Consider the following 18,632-nt stretch of genomic DNA (forward strand, 5'->3'; position numbering starts at 1 on the left):
CTCAGCAAGACAGGTAAAGAAAAAGTGATTTATATGTTAAAGAAAGCGTTCAATGGATTAATTGCACATGAGCTGCAAATGCTGAGTCATTCCCCCCAATGCAAGTGTTTGGTGACCGTCTCATCTTTGTTGCTGGGAGGAATTTGTAGGTAGCTCCCGTGTGGATAAAGAGCAAAAGCTATAGTGTTCAGTGCTGGCCAGAAAAGTGTGGGAGATCTAAGCAGCAGAGACCATTAGAATTGGGTAGAATTGTGTAAGGAATTGGAACACTTTGTGAAGAGCTGCAAGGACTTTAGAAGCTGCTGGACTCAGGACTTGCTGTGAACTTTGGAACAGCAAGAATTTTTGAAGCAAATAACTCTTACTGGGATCAGAGAGAGATGCCTACTTTGCCTCTGTCTTCACCCAAAAAGGAAAGCAGTGCCCAACCTGGTGCTAACAGAATAAATAATGCAAGGAAGGAGCTGCAGCCCAAGACAGGAAAACAGGTGGTAAGGGAACACCTAGCTACTTTAAATGAATTCAAATATCCAGGGCCCCATGAGCTGCACCCAAGGGTACTAAAAGAGCTTGTGGATGTAATCTCAGAGCCTGAGTCTATGTATTGGAATTCTTGGAGAACAGGTGAGGTTCCCGCAGACTGGAGGCAGGGAAATGTTGTCCCCGTCTTCAGAAAATGGAAAAAAAAAGACCCAGGTCAGCTTGAAGTCAATACTGTACAGTGGTACCCCTGGTTGTGAACGGGATCCGTTCCGGAGCCCCGTTTGCAAAATGAGCAGAACGCAACCCGCAGCTGCACGTCTGACCATGTGTGGTTTGCGATTCGCAGCTTATGCGCATGTGCGTGACGTCATTTTGTGCGTCTGCGGGACGCAACCTGAAAAAAGTATCATGAAGCAAACGTAACACGAGGTATGACTGTACCAGGAAAACTCCTAGAACAGATAATTTAACAGTTTGTGAGCACTTAGAAAAGGATTCTGTGAATACTAACACCCAGCATGGGTTTCTCAAAAACAATCCATTCAATCTCATTTCTTTTTGGACAGTTACAAGCATGGTGGATATGGGAAGGCTGTGGATGTAGTGTACCTTGATTTCAGTGAGGCTTTTGACAAAGTCGTCGTCCCCCCCCCCCCCATTTTTGTGGAGACTCTGGTAAAATGTGGGCTGGACGAGGTAACTGTTAGGTGGGTATGTAGCTGGTTGCCTGACTGAACCCAGAGTGGCCACTAATGGTTCCTCATCATCCTGGAAAAAAGCGAGGTGCCACAGGGTTCTGTCCTGGCCCTGCTGCTCAATGCCTTTATAAACGACTTGGATTAAGGAAACAAAAGGAGGCAAAAGCAACACTGAACAGGCAGCCCCACTCCCCCGCTCTAGAGTCCCAGAGTCACATCCTAGTCCCGCGTTAACCAATCAAGAGAGTCACACTGCCACCCCTCACGGGAGTCGCGCCTCGCTCCCAGGATGGGAAGCCCATAGAGACGGGGTGGGAGGGAGGAAAGACCGGCCCTCTCTCCATGCCGACAAAAAACCCTCCCACTACTCCAGGCTGAAAAGGCAAACGTCTCCTCAAACAAGATTCCCCCGTGAGCACTTCCGGTCTACAACAGAGCGCGTTTCCGGCACGCTCTTCAGACGTCCCACCATAGAGGCGCTGCGCGATAGAGCGGAGTCCCACGGCTTCCGTAGAGAGTCGTGCCGCCTTCTTCCATTTTCTTTCTTTTTCAAACCGGAGAGGCAAAAGAGCACTAAGCGACCGAAAGCCAACGGCCCCGGAAGGAGGAAGTGAGGTGAGCTTTCCAAAGAGGAGGGGAGAGGATGTGACTCGTGTTGCGCAGGCGGGAAAGTGCGTCTGGTGAGGGGGGGGGATTCAAAGCCGGGCGTGCGAGGGCGGGGGGCAATTGTCTTCGGTTTAAACGCGGTTGGTATGGGAAACTGCGGTAGTAGTAGTAGCAGCAGCAGCAGCAGCAGGAGTAGGCGGCTGGTGTGCGCTGTTGCTGCTCCGTAAGGAGGCGAGTTTTGGCTCCCGCAAATAGACAACGTTGCGCTGTGGCGGCACTGAGCATCTTGTGGGTCGGTGGCTCATGGGTGCGGGGTTTGGTGTGTGCCCTTCTTAGTAGGCATTGTGAGGCAGGGGTGGTTTTTAGCCGAGTTGGGTGAATAGCAAGGCAGCTTTCTAGAAGTCGTCGTCTTCTTCCCGTCTCCCATGTATAAACAAAACATTTTCTGCTTTCTCCCCAGGTTTCGCCTCCCCCCAAGTGTTTTCTAGTCCTCTGTGTCTTCGTGTTCCCTTTGCTTCTGTTAGAACTAGATGGAGAAGATCCCCCGTTCCAGGAAGGACTAAGGCGTCTTGTCTTCTCCCTGCCTGGGTCCGTTTGCAAAACTTTTCCCCAAGAACAGCTCGGCACGTTTTGCTGGTGTGTCCTCAACCCCTGCCATAGTGGGGTGAGGGGGGTGGAGGTGCTGTCAACATGGCGGATACATTGGAATTCAATGAAATATACCAAGAAGTGAAGGGATCGATGGTGAGTTAATGGGGTGGTGGTGGTAGCCTGAAAGGAGGAAAGTAACATATGGTGCTATGTGAGGAACAAGCAGTATGTTTGGAGGAAGGTTGACCTGTTGGATGGGATGCCACCTTGCCACTTTAGAAACCTAGTGCTTTGCCACAAGTTTGTTGTATGATCTGTGGTGTTCTGGTATGCCATCTTTTAAAGGGGAGTAAGAAATAATATTGCTCTGCCCCTTAAGGGTTCAGTGAGGTTAATACTTTAAACATAATGGCAGGAGGGCCTATGAGAATATATTATTTAGGACGGTGAACAAATGTTTCAAGAGTGATGAAGCCCACATTTTTGCTTTGGACTCCTGAGGATTGTGGAGAAATAACTTTTTTGGGTGGCAAATTCTTTACTCACTAAAATGCATCTTGAGACTTCAGCTGGGTATGAAACGTGCCTTAAAGCCTTTTTATTATTCAGCATTGTTAATGCCACTGGGGGGATTACTTGGCAGGCTGGTTGTATATCACTTGGGATTATTTCTGGATGCAAAACAACAAAGACTCTTGTGGCAAACTGAAAGACTAACAAATATATCATGGTGTAAGATTTTGTGAGCTAGAGTCTATAGATCTATATAAATGTGATTCCTAGCCACAAATATCTGCTTAATTTAAAACTGAATATGAAGCAAGGTTCTGAGGCTGACTTCTAAGGAAGTAACACCTACTTAAATAAATAGGGCTTTATTTCTTAGCAAATATGGTTAGGTTTGTGCTGTAAACATTGTCTTTTTTAAGAAAACAGATGTCTGGACTCTTTACTGTAGAAGCAGAAGACTAGATATGGCCACTAGGTTGGCTCCGTATTCCTCCCGCTGCCAAAGCAAAGTTTGACAGATGGGGGTGGCTACCCGCCTGTCAGTCACTTGACATCACAGCAACATCAAGTCACTGGTGTTTGTCTATATGGTTAGAAATCACTTAGGCAAATCACTTAGCAAAGTGCTTAGAAAGCACACTGCAACCCCACTTTTGGACCAGCCATATTTTGACCTTCTCTATCCCTGATAGCATATAGCACATCAGGTGTAAGACAGGTGGGTGTGGCTTGCAGGCCAAATGGGGAGGTCTGGTAACCTAATTAGGTCTGTGGGTTGGAGGTTCCCCACTGCTGCTTTACTGAGTGGTTTGAGTCCCATTCCAAATGTTTGGGGAGAAAGCAATTATAGCGGAAGGAATTCTTGTAGTTGTTGGATAGTTGCCATAAACACCACATCATATGTCTTGTCCAACTTATTCTGTTATAGTATTTTTAAAGGGAATTTGGTGGCAGTTTGAGGAATGAATGAAGTTGTTTAGGAGAAGAGCCTATCAAGCTTTTGAGAGGCCACGGTGCTAAAGCACCTGCTAACCTTCTATCTCTTGTGGGTCAGAATGATGGCCGCCTGCGACTGAACCGTCAAGGTGTGATTTTCAAGAACAGTAAAACAGGAAAAGTGGACAATATTCAGGCATCAGAGTTGGCAGAGGGCATCTGGCGACGAGTGGCATTGGGACATGGTCTCAAACTCCTGACAAAGAACGGTCACGTCTACAAATATGATGGGTTCAGAGAGACGGTAAGGTTCTTTTTGGAATGAGTTTGCTTCTGAGCATGATACAGGTCTTGGGACTTGGTGGGGTGAGCAGTTTTTTGTATTATGGATCAAGACAGGTTGATATTGTGCAGCATCTGCCATTGGGTGTTTATTTTTGCCTGAAATTCCACCAGTTTGCATATCCAGTTTGGTCTTATAAAAGTGCCTTTTCCCTCTAGCCTTATGGTTGTGTGTTGCCTTAGTTGCAGGCTGTTATAAAGGAGATGTCGGTTCTACAATGGGATTTCTAGTTTCATGCATCTCTTGTAGCATGCAATTCTTAACTCTTCGCTTATATAAAAAATACTTGTTAGTATTGACATAATTTTGCTCTGGCCTGTGATATGTAGCTTATTTTAATTTCCAAGGTGCAGAAAGCTATTCACAGCAAATGGCTACTCTGTATACCGCTGCCTTACTAGTGCATTAACTGACTGTTCCCTGATTATGCATTTTCCTTCCATAGGAATTTGACAAACTCTCAGATTTCTTCAAGACACACTTTCACTTAGACCTTGCTGAAAAAGACTTGTGTGTGAAGGGGTGGAACTGGGGGACAGTGAAGTTTGGAGGTATGTCTGGGTGTGGTGGGTGGTACCCCGACCCCAAGGGAAATTGGCACACTGTGTCTCGAAGACAGAGCTAAGATAAAAGAATGGAGAAGGTTGTTTTTGTTTTACTTTGGGTTGGAGAGTGACTGAGAATGTATTATTATTTTCTCTTGGAAGATACCTTGTTGGTCTTTTGCAGGGCAGCTTCTCTCTTTTGACATTGGTGAGCAGCCAGTTTTTGAGATCCCACTCAGTAATGTCTCCCAGTGTACAACTGGCAAGAATGAAGTGACGTTGGAGTTCCACCAGAATGACGACACTGAAGTGTCGCTTATGGAGGTGCGCTTCTACGTGCCACCCACTCAGGAGGATGGCGTGGATCCCGTGGAGGTGAGTGAGAACTGAGTAGAGATGATGTTGGGGTGGGAGAGAGAGCATTAGTTGATAAAAACTTCATTCCACTCTTTACTGCAGGCATTTGCCCAGAATGTATTATCCAAGGCAGACGTCATCCAGGCCACTGGAGATGCCATTTGCATCTTCCGAGAGCTGCAGTGCTTGACACCTCGTGGTCGATATGACATCCGCATCTACCCTACCTTCCTGCACCTCCATGGCAAGACATTTGACTACAAGATCCCCTACACCACCGTTCTGCGGCTTTTTCTGCTGCCCCATAAAGACCAACGCCAGATGTTCTTCGTGGTGAGCAGCAGCGGAATTGGGGGGAAGGGGTTGCCTGTCAGGAGTAAGAATGATGGTTACTTCATGCAGTAGGCTCCATTCATAGGTTCTCTTCCTTCTCCCCTTTGTGCTTTACGAGAGAGGCCAGGGCCTTTCATCCCTTGAAAACTTGGGACCAGTTAACGTAAGAGATTTCTTTACTCCCACATGCACCCACTCAACTGCTTTGATTGGTGGAATTGGCACTACTGTGGGGGCCACATAATAACTGTTCCAGATTTGTAAGAAGTTGATTGTTTAGTGTGGCAGCACCTGCGCTTCTGAACTTCATGCCTATTGAGATCAAACAGGCACCTTCTTTTTTGGGCGCCTGCTAAAAACATTCTTGCTTACACAAACCTATCCTGGTGCTTTGAAAGTTAGTATTTTAAGTTTTTAAAAATATGGTTGTGATTTTTTTCTTGATTTTCTTGTTTTATCTTTTTGTAAATCACTTGGAGGTATTTTGCAATCAAATGATGTATACCTTTTATGAAATAAAAATAAATAAGTTCTTGTTACTAATTAAAAAACCAGAAACAAAGCAAATTATCAGTCTTATGTTGCACTCTGGGGAGAAGAATCCAGGTGTCTTTCTACTCAGTACACAGTCAGTGTCTCAGATAAAATTTCAGGGATTGTTATGTATCCTTCCTATTCTTCTGCTCTGCCTTGGTTCCCTCCCTGCAAGCGTTCCGGGCATAAGGGGAGCTGGCCTGTTGTTTCAGCACTGTGTTAAGGTGTCGGGCCTTAGGGCTCTCTCGTTCCTTCTAACTGCAGCAGGTGTGGATAGAGATGCAAGAGCTAATCCCTCAGCGTTGCATAGCTAACTTGCACATAATAATCTCTTCCTATGAGATGGAGATAAAGCACATAATTTTTTCTTAGAAAGCAGCAAGGTGGTCTTGTGCCACCTGCTATGCCAGACTGCACATCCGGCCAAGTTATTTGTTGCTTAGAAGGCCATTGGCCTTAATGTCTCAACAAATGAAACTGATTTGTAAAAAATGTTACATGGGAAAAAAAATACGATAGAGAGACAGTGCACACACTTTTGTAAGTCAACAAAATCTTTAATAAATAAAAGTACAAAAAAGAGAAGGCCATTGGCCTTTAAGGCAGAAGGAAGTCAGAGCTTACATGTCCAGTCTGGCATGGCATTGCCAATGTCTGACATGTTATTGCGAGCAGAGCAACTGCATATACAGCCTGGGGAGGTTTGGCCCTTGTCTGCTTACCTGTGAGCATCTGCAGTTCTAGGGGAGTGGTCATATCTAAACCTAGACCATGCTATTTTGGAGAAGGCTACATAGTGACATTCTGCATGGTTGTGTTTGTTTGTTTTTTAATAAAAAAGACTATAATGTCTCTTAACATTTCTGAAAGGGTGTGTGTGTGAGAAATATACTCAGTTTGATGCAGCAGTCTGAACCTGAAGATTCCTGAAAAGAAGTGCAAATTTGTATTCTAGTTGAGTCTGTAGAGACTGCTGCTGTCTAGGATTAAATTTGGATTTCTGTTGCTGTCTTAAATCAAGGGGAAAGGGCTTTGTAATGGGTAGGTTGTCTCTATGAAAGGGAGATGCATGTGATATCAGCGTGGTGTGTGGGGGTTAGGCTGCATGGGAATGGTGCTTTTGGATCAGGGCTCCTGCTGAAGGTGAAGATTATCTCTGCTTCCTTCCAGATCAGCTTAGATCCTCCTATAAAGCAAGGCCAAACACGTTACCACTTTCTTATCCTACTCTTCTCAAAGGATGAGGACATCTCCTTGACCCTCAACATGAATGAGTGCGTACCATTCACAATATTGTATTCCTTACAGTATATCTGTGTTTGCTTCCCCTATATGCTTTCTAAGCTTGACTCTACCTGTCATGCCCAAGTGTTTTTTTGTCCCAGTTGCACAGACTGCTGCAATTAATTGGTGTTGTAGTAATCTTTGGAGTCTCTTGCATTTCCATTTCTGTCAAACTTGTTCTGTGTGTTTGTATGGAGAGGGAGAGAATGAGAACGAGACTGGCTTGCACAAGGAGACCTTGGAGTTTCCAGTGCAACATTCTAACTTAAAGACTGCTAGTTCTAGTCTCCACCTGTTCCCTATTATTACCTTTCTCAACCCCTACCCCCATGTGTACATATATGCCTGTGCACACCCACACACAGGCAACTCTCTGCTTATGTGGGAGCTACGTCCAGGGAAGGTAGAAACTATAAAAGGCACAGTGCAGCATTTACTGCAGACTGTCCCTGGACCTCAGAATGCTCTCCCAGAGTGAATGCAATGGCAGGTGGAATTGCTGACTGTGCTTTTTCAGCATAAAGCTGTGATCCCTCAAGTTAAATGTGCATAAGTTGTGAGTCAACTGTACATACATAAGCATGCACACTTAGTATTTAAAACATCTTTCAACAGCCCCTTGAGTCTGGCACTTTCTTAACTTCTATTCTGTCTCTCTCTCTAACAGGGATGAGGTAGAGAAGCGCTTTGAGGGTCGGCTCACCAAGAATATGTCTGGCTCCCTGTATGAGATGGTCAGTCGTGTCATGAAAGCTCTTGTCAACCGGAAGATCACCGTGCCTGGCAACTTCCAGGGGTGAGAAATGCCTCCATGCTGGGTTAGAGGAATTGTGAACCATTTATTGGCTGTCATTGATTTGACCAGGGTATGAATGAGAAAGGTATGGCCAAAATTGAGCATGGCTCTTATTTCCCTATTACAGGCATTCCGGGGCACAGTGCATCACTTGTTCCTATAAGGCTAGTTCGGGCCTCCTGTACCCTTTAGAGCGTGGCTTCATCTACGTGCACAAGCCACCCGTTCATGTTCGCTTTGACGAGATTTCTTTTGTGAACTTTGCCCGTGGGACCACAACCACACGCTCCTTCGACTTCGAAATAGAAACCAAGCAGGGAATGCAATACACTTTCAGCAGCATAGAGAGGTGAGTGAATGGATTGTAGCAGAACCATAGAGACACAAGTGTGCTCACCAGCTTTTGATCTCAGCCACCTCTATAGCTGTATAATATTTTCCATTGTGGTGCAAAGGGGCAGAATTGCCACTGCCCTTGAGCCCTTCCCATTCTGAAAGACAGTTCTTTATTCTGCTTGCATATGTGTGACCTATAATTTTCAGATGTTTTCATTTTAATAGCTGCATCATGCATATATTCTTATTTATTAATTTGTTACCTGCCTTTCACTCTTAAGGTCCCAGAGCAGGTTACAGTGTTAAAAACAATATTCAAAACAATTTAAAGCCATAAAACTAAGGTAGGTCTTAAAAACACAATATTCCGTTCTCCAGTTCCCCTCTGTGCCCTCACAATATAGGATCTATTTTCCCTGGCAGCAACTGATTCACTGCTGATCTGTGAAGTTTTGTCACAGGCAAGTGAGTATTAGTCTTGTGCAAGATGATTGTATCTATGGCTTCTCTTCCTTGCAGAGAAGAATATGGCAAACTATTTGACTTTGTGAATACCAAGAAGTTGAACATCAAGAACCGAGGACTGAAGGAGGTACCTGTTACAAGAGGGTGGGCAAGAGAGAGGACAGGGAAAGGCAACTACTGTCTGGTCCTGATCCTGATCTACTGGGGAAGGGTGGGGGTTCTCTGTCTCTCCGGAGCTTTCTCCCTTCTCAATTTCTGTTCTCTCCTTGTAGAAGAAAAAGGTCTGTGCGATTGTCCCCTCCTCTTCCTCCTCCTCTTGGTTCAGGTCTCCTCTGCATGGCTGTGGTGAACATTCCTAATCACCATAGTATAATCTTGCATGAACCACAGGCAAGGGGCAGCAGCCTGCTCTGCTCAAGAAGTGGCTTCCACCTAATCCACCTTACTAGCATGGTTCTTCCCTTCCTCTGAGGAGAGAAGGTGTGTTCTAGCAGACCCAGGAGACAGCATGCATTCAGTTCTTGAGGAATCTGCTCTCTCTCTGTGTGTGTGTGTGTGTGTTTAAAACAGAAGCCTTTTCTATACAGTATGTGTGCTCAAAAGCATGCTGGGAGTTGTGGTTTTAGAATCTCTGCATGTTTTGGGTGTGGAAAGTGTTGAGAGAGACTGTCTGCTCAAATACTGGAGTTGGGAAGCTTCCATGGAATGCTTTGTTTATGTTTCTAGGGCATGAAGAGTGTGCCCTATGATGATTATGCTGGTTCGGATGAGGACTCACATGATGCTTACTTGGAGCGTATGAAGGAGGAGGGCAAAATTCGTGAGGAGCATGCAAATGACAGCAGTGAAGACTCTGGGGAGGAGACGGGTAAGCCATTTTTTGAAAATTTCTTTTGGGTTTTGTTTTTTTAATAATTGAACAGTATATGACTTTTTAAAAATATGTTTATATTTATTTTTCATGGCACAGGAGATACATTTTGAGAAAACCGTTGTTACAACAGTAAACAACAAATAACTTGTACTGATCATATTTCAAACTTTTGTCATGTTATATAATAAAGTTGTGTTTGATTACGCTAAAAGATCATGCCACATTTCCCCATGAATGTTTGGTGGATTTCTGCCACGGTCTCAACAATTTATGTTTTCAAGAAGCATTTGCCATACATTATAAAAGGAATGTAGATAGTGTCTGCCCTTTGCCGCTTCGACTTGACATGTCAATATCTTAGCCAATGCTATGGACTATACTTGTTAACACCAGTTTTCCGGCATCTGACTATCTCCATACAGGCAGCTGTCAATAGAAAGGCTAAGAGATCAACATTAGGGTAATTTTGAGTGGGTGGGATCATAAGCCAAATGCTGTTAGTGCAGGAGACATTTCACTTGTTTTGTTGTATGTCAAGCTTATTTCTATATATGCCCATGGTTTGCTCTTTTGACTGTTCATCAATGGCATCAAATGTTTTAGTTGAAAGGCTTTGTTAGAAGTTTGGAGGTGTGGGATTCCAAACTTTGAACACTTCCATACATAGTTCTGGAGCCTAGTTGCACTTTCCCCCTTCGTGTATGAACTTGTTCATTGAGCACTGCCAAATTTTAAATTGTTTGGGTGTAATCATAATTATCAGCACTTGAAAGAGAAACAAAAATTTCAGAAGGATAGCTGCTGTAAAGATGGTTATGTGTCCTGAGCATGCTAAATGTAAGTTTTCCCAAGATCTAAGATCCCATCGTACTTGTAAAAGTAATGGTGTAAAGTTTGCTTTCTTTAGAGCTGACAGGTTTTTTGTTACCTAGGCTCCCAAATATTTTACTTCCTTATAGCAGATTTAAAAACCTATCTGTTTTTGAATGATTGATTGGTCAGATGGAGAAATGTCCATTTACGTTATTTCTGATTTGGATTTGCTGATTTTGAATCCAGACACTTTAGCATAATTGCTTAGTTTTTTCATTTCAGTAATATGAGCATTGCAACTTTTGGATTCAATAGCATAATTGATACAATGTCTGCAAAAAGGCTTATTTTATGCATTTCTTTTGTTAGCTATTTAAATGTTATGAAATAAGTAAATGAATAAATAGCTTTTCTGCAGCCTGGAGATACAGAGATTGGCCTATTCTGTCTTTGGTTTGTGGCCAAATCCATTCCTTTTTGCCTTTTCATGCCTTACATTTCGTTCTCATCAGTGTGGTTTAAAAACAGAGATTTTCTTTTTCCAGATGAATCATTCAATCCTATGGAGGAGGAAGAGGATGTGGCAGAAGAGTAAGTGAAATGCTTCGGCCTGCTGGAGATAGTGTTGTTGAATGCTGCGTTGCAGGCTCTGTTAGGAATCAAAAGGCATGATATTAATATTTTAATAAATACTGGGGGAAGCTGTGTGCTTGGAAGGGACCAGTGTATCACTGAAGGATGCAATAACATCTGGAACTGTGACCAGGTCTCTGCGGGTCTTCAATAGGACCGTATGGAGGCAGGCAAATCACATGATTAGGAGACTTCCAACAGAAGAAAGTTGGATCATCTGTATTGGAATGATGACAATAGTAGGGTGACATGGGAAGAAGAACATCTTGTTATAATGTTGTGAGGATCCATTTGGGGAGTAGGAAATGGAGGTTGTAGTTCATGCTGCATGAGCAGGTTTCCACTTTTGCAGGGGTGGCGTGCTTCCTTTTCTCTGTCTCCTGTCAGCCCACCCAGATCTGCTCAGGATGGTCTCCAAAGCCTCTTGCGCAATTGTGACGGTGTGCAGTCAGAGCTGCAAGGAGGAGGGGAAGTGCCACTGCATTAGTGGAGGCCTGCTCTGCTCGTATAGCAGCATTACTGGGTGCAACCACTGGTTATCAAAATGAATGGGGAAATCTGAGTCCTAAATTTAAGGCAACACTTTGCAACTCACTATGACAGTTTTGTGCTTTTTATCTTCGTCTGTGAAATTTGCTGTCCTTTCATCAGTCTAAAATTGTACACAGGGTTGAATATTCAAGAAAACGTTGGGAGCTAGTAATCTGGGCATGTTCACTTAAGCTGCTGGAGAGCATCTTGCAGGGCGGGCAGTCATGACAATGGACCCATTCTATTTCAAATGCTTTAAGAACGTCAGCTTACTTAAAAGGCTTGTCTGGATGGTCTTTGAAGTATGAACATTGGGGCAGGTTAGACAGATGGCCATTGTTTTTGATGTTTGCATGCAATGGTTTACAGTCAGTTGATACCTGCTGCTTTGTGCACTCTTGCTAGAATAGTTTCTGACAAGTCTATGCAGCAGCTTATCAAAATCCTATATTGTATGTCTAACAATTTTTAGCAATCGTGGTAGGGCTTTTATATGTTGTTTATTCTAATTGGGCTATATAGACCTATCTGTTTATGATATTTGTTACTGATTTTAATGATCCTGCGGCATCCTAGTCATTCTTGGGACTTATTAATTTATTTGCTGCATTTATTTCCCAGTTTTTCTGTAAGGAGGTGGAGATGGTGTTTAATATGGTTCTCCCCCTCCTTATTTAATCCCCACAGTAACCCTGTTAGGTAGGCTAGGCTGAGTGGGGATTTGAACCCTAGTTACCTTATTTCTAGTCCTGCACTCTAACCACTACACAGCACTGATGTAGTGTAGCTGACACATGAGAGTTAAGCACAAAAAAGTTAGGGTGAGGATATTGTTGCTCAAGCTTGAGTGTGTGCCATCATTTTAAAAGTGATTGGGATTTATTTGTGGGTTTAGGAAGCTGTGAACCCACCTCTTTCTGTGGGTGTCTTTTCCTTGTGACAGGTTTGACAGTAATGCTTCAGCCAGCTCGTCTAGTAACGAAGGAGACAGTGATGAGAAGAAGAAACCTGCCAAAAAAGCCAAAATTGTCAAAGAACGCAAGCCTCGCAAGAAGCCATCTGAGGTGAGAGCAACCAGGATGTGGAGATTGTTGAATTCAAGGCCACTCTCTTCCTGGCTTTCTTTGAGTGCTTCCTGTCAGAGCTGGAAGTGCTTGTGAGAAAGCAAACAAGTGCAGAGTTAGAAATCAAGCAGCCTTGCACTGGGCATTGCTTGGGAGTTCCTAAGAAACCAAACAAATCAGTGCAGTTTTGAAAGGTGCACTCTGTCATCTTGATTCAAAAGGGCATCCAAACAGAGGGGAACCTGCTCCTCAATCTCAGTGGTACCCAAACACCTAGCAAGCAGACAAATCAGCAGTTAATATATTGACAAGGGACCATATTTTGAACCAAATTGGGACCAGCAGTGTTAACTTGTGCCTGTGTTAGCTGAGACCGGAACAAGAACTGTTTTAAAATGCTTGAACACATTCAAACATTAATCGACTTAAGTAAAGCTATTGAGGGTACCTAAGGAGAGTGCACTGCCGAAATCTCTCCTTGCATAGAGAGGTTAACAGGCCGTTCCCCTGTGAATCTGCTCACGTAGGGGAGAGCTGCGGCGGGATGGGCTTTGAAATTGAGGGATGGCACTGGGGGCCAAGTTGGTCCATGCTTATTAGTGGTGCAGTGAATATGAAAACCGGTCTTGGGAATATAAGGGGGAAAGGGGGCAGTAGAAGAGGATTTGGAGCAAAAACTACGTTGCAGTTTTGCAGAGCTGCAGATTGCTGGAAGGCCAGTTGGCTACAGTCAGAAGTCAAGTTAGAGGTCTTTATGCAGGTGGCTTTGGTAGACAGGAAGGCATTTTTCCGGAATCTGTGGAATAGGCAGGGCTTCCCTTTACCTGGAGGTGAAGTGTTGTGCTTTTTCTCTCTTCTCACCCTCCCTTTTCCCACAGAGTAAGAAAGGGAAAGACCCCAATGCCCCAAAGAGACCTTTGTCTGCTTACATGCTCTGGCTCAATGCTAACCGTGACAAGATCAGGGCAGATAGTCCTGGCATGAGTGTCACTGATGTGTCCAAGAAGGCCGGAGAACTCTGGAAAGGAATGTCCAAAGAGAAGAAAGAGGTGGGTGATGAGTTGATAATGATAACATTTTGTGGATGTGGAAGTGTGCCAGTAACTTTTGGGAGTTGTTTGTGATTTGTTCATCTGAATGCCAGTTGCTGGGGGTGGGTGGGAGGCAAACATTGGGAGAGGGCTGTTGCTTTCTGGAGGTTTCTCTGAAGTGTCTTGGAAGAGTGGTAGTTCAGTGGTGGACCACATGTTTTCCATGTAGAAGGTCAGAGGTTCAATCCCTGTTGTGTCAGGCTAGGATTGGAAAGGATTCCTGCCTCAAACCCTGGGACATTAGGGAATTCCTGCTGTGAGAAATGGTTGCTAAACCAAATTCAGTGGTGCCCCGCAAGACGAATGCCTCGCAAGACGGAAAACTCGCTAGACGAAAGAGTTTTCCGTTTTGGAGGTGCTTCGCAAAACGAATTTCCTATGGGCTTGCTTCGCAAGACGAAAATGTCTTGCGAGTTCCTGCGGGTTTTTCCCCCTCCCCCCCCCTTTTTCTAAGCCACTAAGCCGCTTATCCGCTAAGCCGCTTATCCGCTAAACCGCTAATCCGCTAAGCCGTCAATGGGCTTGCTTCAGAAGACGAAAAAACCGCTAGACGAAGAGACTCGCGGAACGGATTCTTTTCATCTTGCGAGGCACCACTGTTGACTCTTGGTCTGATCCAGCAGGAATTCCCTAATGTCCCAAGATAGTTAAATCCTGTTTTATCCTGATGATTATGCATTTCCACTTGGTCACTAAATCCAGCTCTGGGTTTTTGAACCTCAGTTGAATCCATTTCGGCCTTGACCCCCAGGCACAAGGAAAAGAACAATGGGCTTAAAATAAAACTCTGGGACTCTGCATTCCTTGAGTTTTTGAATTTCAGTTTCTATTGCATGGGATACACATGCTCCTGGTGTTAGCAGTAATGGTGCATGAGTTGTTCTTTTTGTGGGTTATGTGAGTAGTGAGTAAAACGTTCTCTTTTTGGATGAAGGAATGGGATCGCAAAGCTGAAGATGCCAAGAGGGACTACGAGAAGGCAATGAAGGACTACACTGAAGGAGGGAAGTCTGACACCTCCAAGAAGTGAGTAGCTGCGTCCCTGCCCCACAAACAAGAACACAGACTCCCATCCTCATTTCTCCATAGTGCTTCTGTTGCCCCAAAGGGATTCTGCCAATTCTGCCATTACAGCACACTATCTCTTTCTTCACATGAACAGGGAAAAATCCAAGAAGAAGAAAAAGCCAGAGAAGCCAGGGAAAGGCAAGCCAGAGAAGAAGGCACCTGCATCTGCAAAATTGTCTGTGAGCAAGAGCCCTTCCAAACAACTTGGAGAGAGTTTCAAGAGCAAGGAGTTTGTCTCCAGTGATGATAGCTCCTCAGGCGAGGACAAGAAGGAGGTGAGGGGCAATGCACTCTGGTGGCAAATGCAGTGCCACTGCCAGTGAGCTAGGGAGGAGGGGAATGAAAACATGCTCCATTCAGGTCAGAATCCTGCTGCCAGTTCTTGCTACAGAAGAGCAACCAATCCCCCCCCCCCCATGATGTTTTCATCACAAGTTACAGGATGGTCCTTTTGTGGCCACTAGAAATGGAAGAGTGCCTCTAACCGTGAACATGGCAATCCACAATCTTCCTACTTTCATTAGTCTCCACACTTGAGACATTGCATTGCTTCATGTGTTTTAATTTGCCGAATAAGTATTTATGGAATTTGTATTTCAGAGCTAAGAACATTTTTCACGGTCTGTAGTCTTATAGGACAGTGTCAGGAGGAAAGGACATCAGGAAAGATATTGAGGCAGGGAACATAGGTGGAGAGCCATTGGAAGAACACAGATGTCTGGTGTTGGTAAAAGGCACACTACATCAAAGACCTGCTTAAAGCCCCCTTGGTTTCTAAGCCTTTGCTTTACTATGCTCTGCAACCATGAAGACTAGAAATTTGCTATTTTTAAGAATACCAAGCCAGTTATGTATAAGTGCTCAAGCTGGAGAAAAATATTGGCTTTAATAATATATCATATTGTCAGAGCTGCCTCTAGGTCCCAGCTCACAGAGGACCAACGCTAGGCTGTAGTAATGTACAAAAGTCTTTATTGAAGTTCAGTTTCCATTTCAAAGCCACAGCGTGCAGCCCTACGTCTTAAACCCTAGATCGGCGAAGTCCCGTCTGAGTCTCCTCCCCTATGACACCAGTTTAAGATCCTAGCCCTGCTCCACCTTTTACGCTGCTCTCTCCTCCTCTGGGTCCTCCTGCCCGCTGGGGCATTGCCCTTTCTGGACTCTTCCGACGCTGAGTCGCTTAGCTCCTCCCCCTCCCTCCGGCGGGCTTTAGGACCCGGTTCCCAATCCTCATTCTCTGCTGTCCCGTGCTCCTGTACATTTGAACTTGCCTCTCGCGCCAGCCCAGTGACCTTTCTCCTAACCGTTACAGTACTTCGGTCACTGCTTCCCTCTTCCGGGACACTGGCCGGATCTGACCTCTCCTCCGTTGTCCGACTTTCTGATGGAGGCGTGGTCAGCCCTGCCTTATCTTCTCTCCCTGGTGGGGAATGCACTGGCCCCGATCCTTGGGACTCTTCCCCCCCCACTCTGCTCTGGTGGGGAAGCTGGTCCTGATTTCCAACTACTGCTCTGGGAGTCCCTGCTGCCCCCTTGCTCCCTTGGGAACCCCCTACCCCTGGCCACTGGTGCCCCCTTCTGTGAATCTTCCGATTCGCTGGAGAGGCTCATGGAATCCCTCGGTCCACTGTCCTCTTCTCCTACGCTCCCCTCGGATTCTTCCCCTTCGCTCTCCATCTCCTCTCTTCCCTGTGCCTCTGCTCCTGAGCCCCTGACACATATGATTTCTATTTTTCCCTGGTTTCTCCATGTTTTCCTGTCCTTTTACTGCTATTTGCTGAACCATATTCATTCCCGTTACATTGTACACACTCCTGTGCTTCTAGCATAGTAAATAAAAGCACATTGCAGGCTTTTCTAGATTTCCGCATCTTCATGCAGCTTAAACATCCTGTTTGCTCCATTTATTGTATGCTTTTACTGCAGTTGGCTGTTCAGCTGAAGCTTAATTGATCTGGTCCCAGTGGTACCCAGCAGCTCCCCTTTCCGGCGCTGATTCTGTTGGCTTAGACTCTAAGGCATGCAGCTAATCTTGAATCTTTCCCTTCTCTTAACAATACCTGTGCCTCTTTCTTTTCTAGGATTCTGATGAGGAGGAGATCGCCAGCACCCCACCCAGCTCAGCAGAATCTGCATCTGGTTCAGATTAGCAAGAAACACCCACACAAACACCCCGATTCCCCACCCTTTTTACAGGTGTTGTGGTGGTTCTATTTGTGGAGGTGAGGCCAAGAGGACGTTGTTCCAGGCAGGATGGATGGAGAGCTGGCACCACTACAATGCTTCAGTTGTTCCCCCTCCCAGTATTGCAGGTTGTAGTCAGGGCCAGTTGTCCCGTCCAGAGAGAATGGATTGTGCTAAAAGAGGACAGAGAAAGCCCATCACCCCTGCCCCTTTTCTGCCTTCATGTTGCCATAGATGCACTGTGTCCTGTTAGATGGTGGGCTCAGTGGTATGTGGCATACAGCTGGAAGATGGGGGCACTGTGTTGCTTCCCTGGTCAGATTCAGTTGATGTCTTTTGGTTTTTCTTTTTTAAGGTTCTCTTTGCATTTTTGTTTATTGTGGCTAACTGGTTTAATAAAAATCAAGTGAATTTGGACAAGACTTGTTCTTGTGTGACACCCCACCCTGCAACAGCCTGGACAAATGAAAAGCATCTTCCAGCATGGAGGTGTATGTCAAAGCAAATCAAACCATTTCTTCTGCAACAGCAGGGAAAGACCTATGTATATTTGCGCAACCTTCACCAGTGATCTTTATGTAGAGTTTTGTACAGGAGCTGCATCTTAATGCTTTGGGCCAAGGGGCTTAACTGTAGTACCTTCCATTAGCAGCTGCTGCACTAATTGTATTTAAAGGGCCATTGCGTGCCGATGAGATGTGGCTAATGTAGGCAAGCAGTCAATAGAGATGAAACCTGGCAGTGCCTGAGATTCCATCAGCAATAACAGCATCCTTGAACCTCGCCAACATTAACACTTGGGACAGCGTCTGGTCCCGATGGATAACTGCTGGCACTCTTTAAAGCAATGTGAGAGCTTCTGTGCTTTGCTTTTCCTTAAAGGCAAAAGAAGCTTACAGGCAGCTTCCTTTCCCCCCTCTCCTCTATTGGATCATCTTATATCAACCAGTATGGAGACATGTATCCATGTGAGTGTGTGTACAGAAGGAATAGAGGTGGACTTCAGCTGGCCTTGGATGGATTGCCAATGGCTGTTTCCTTGGCAGGGATGTTGCTCGGCAAGTGGCTCTCTGGGAATTCAGGAGCAGTATTAAAATGATACGGGGCTAATTAAAATCAAATTGGACCTAATGGCTCAACCCATGGAAGTCATCAGCCTCTTTTGAGTATAACTGGCGTGCTGGGCCAAAACAAAGGGGTATTGTGCCCCTTAGACAGAGTGGGAGCCCTTTGGGAAACATAAAAGCAGGGCATGGTGATCAAATCCATCATGTTTAATCTTTTGCATCCTGTATTGTTATTAGTCATGAGAGTTGCTGCTTTGGCTAACATTTGTATTTCTCTTTAGAAAGCCATTTCTGTTGTTGGCCATCACGGTATCCCCTGGCAGTAGGTTTCATATTTTAATTATGCATTCTTTTGATTACTTTTATTTATCTTAAAACCAGCTATATATCCTTTCCAATGAAGAGCTGTGAACTCTTGTTTTTTTAGAGTGGGCAACTTTTCAAAATTCCTTACCCAGTACTTCTCATAACCTTACGTGCCAGTCTTGTC

General features: G+C 45.0%; 1 protein-coding gene across 5 annotated transcripts; it reads left to right on the forward strand.

Annotated features, from left to right (window-relative positions):
- The first annotated feature begins 1,639 nt into the window (after positions 1-1,639).
- Positions 1,640-17,495, forward strand: SSRP1 (structure specific recognition protein 1). 5 transcript variants are annotated; one of them, XM_079986820.1, is made up of 17 exons: positions 1,640-1,796; positions 2,248-2,531; positions 3,943-4,128; positions 4,613-4,718; positions 4,897-5,087; positions 5,172-5,402; positions 7,107-7,210; positions 7,888-8,016; positions 8,144-8,365; positions 8,872-8,944; positions 9,544-9,685; positions 11,050-11,095; positions 12,612-12,732; positions 13,611-13,781; positions 14,758-14,849; positions 14,986-15,166; positions 16,973-17,495. In XM_079986820.1, exons 2-17 carry the CDS (start codon positions 2,478-2,480, stop codon positions 17,039-17,041), a joined length of 2,118 nt encoding a protein of 705 aa, XP_079842946.1. In that variant the 5' UTR covers positions 1,640-1,796; positions 2,248-2,477; the 3' UTR covers positions 17,042-17,495. The 5 variants fall into 5 exon arrangements, with proteins under 5 accessions (XP_079842946.1, XP_079842947.1, XP_079842948.1 ...); XM_079986821.1 differs by having other exon boundaries at positions 1,675-1,861; XM_079986822.1 differs by having other exon boundaries at positions 1,675-1,852.
- The last annotated feature ends 1,137 nt before the right edge of the window (positions 17,496-18,632 follow it).

The sequence above is a fragment of the Podarcis cretensis genome (assembly GCF_951804945.1).
Source record: "Podarcis cretensis genome assembly, chromosome: 1".
NCBI classification, from domain to species: Eukaryota; Metazoa; Chordata; class Lepidosauria; order Squamata; family Lacertidae; genus Podarcis; species Podarcis cretensis.

Coding starts and splice junctions, on each gene's coding strand:
- SSRP1 (XM_079986820.1), top strand. CDS start 2,478: ATGGCGGATACATTGGAATTCAATGAAATATACCAAGAAGTGAAGGGA. Junction 5,403..7,106: donor AACGCCAGATGTTCTTCGTG/GTGAGCAGCAGC, acceptor GCTTCCTTCCAG/ATCAGCTTAGATCCTCCTAT. Junction 15,167..16,972: donor CAGGCGAGGACAAGAAGGAG/GTGAGGGGCAAT, acceptor TTTCTTTTCTAG/GATTCTGATGAGGAGGAGAT.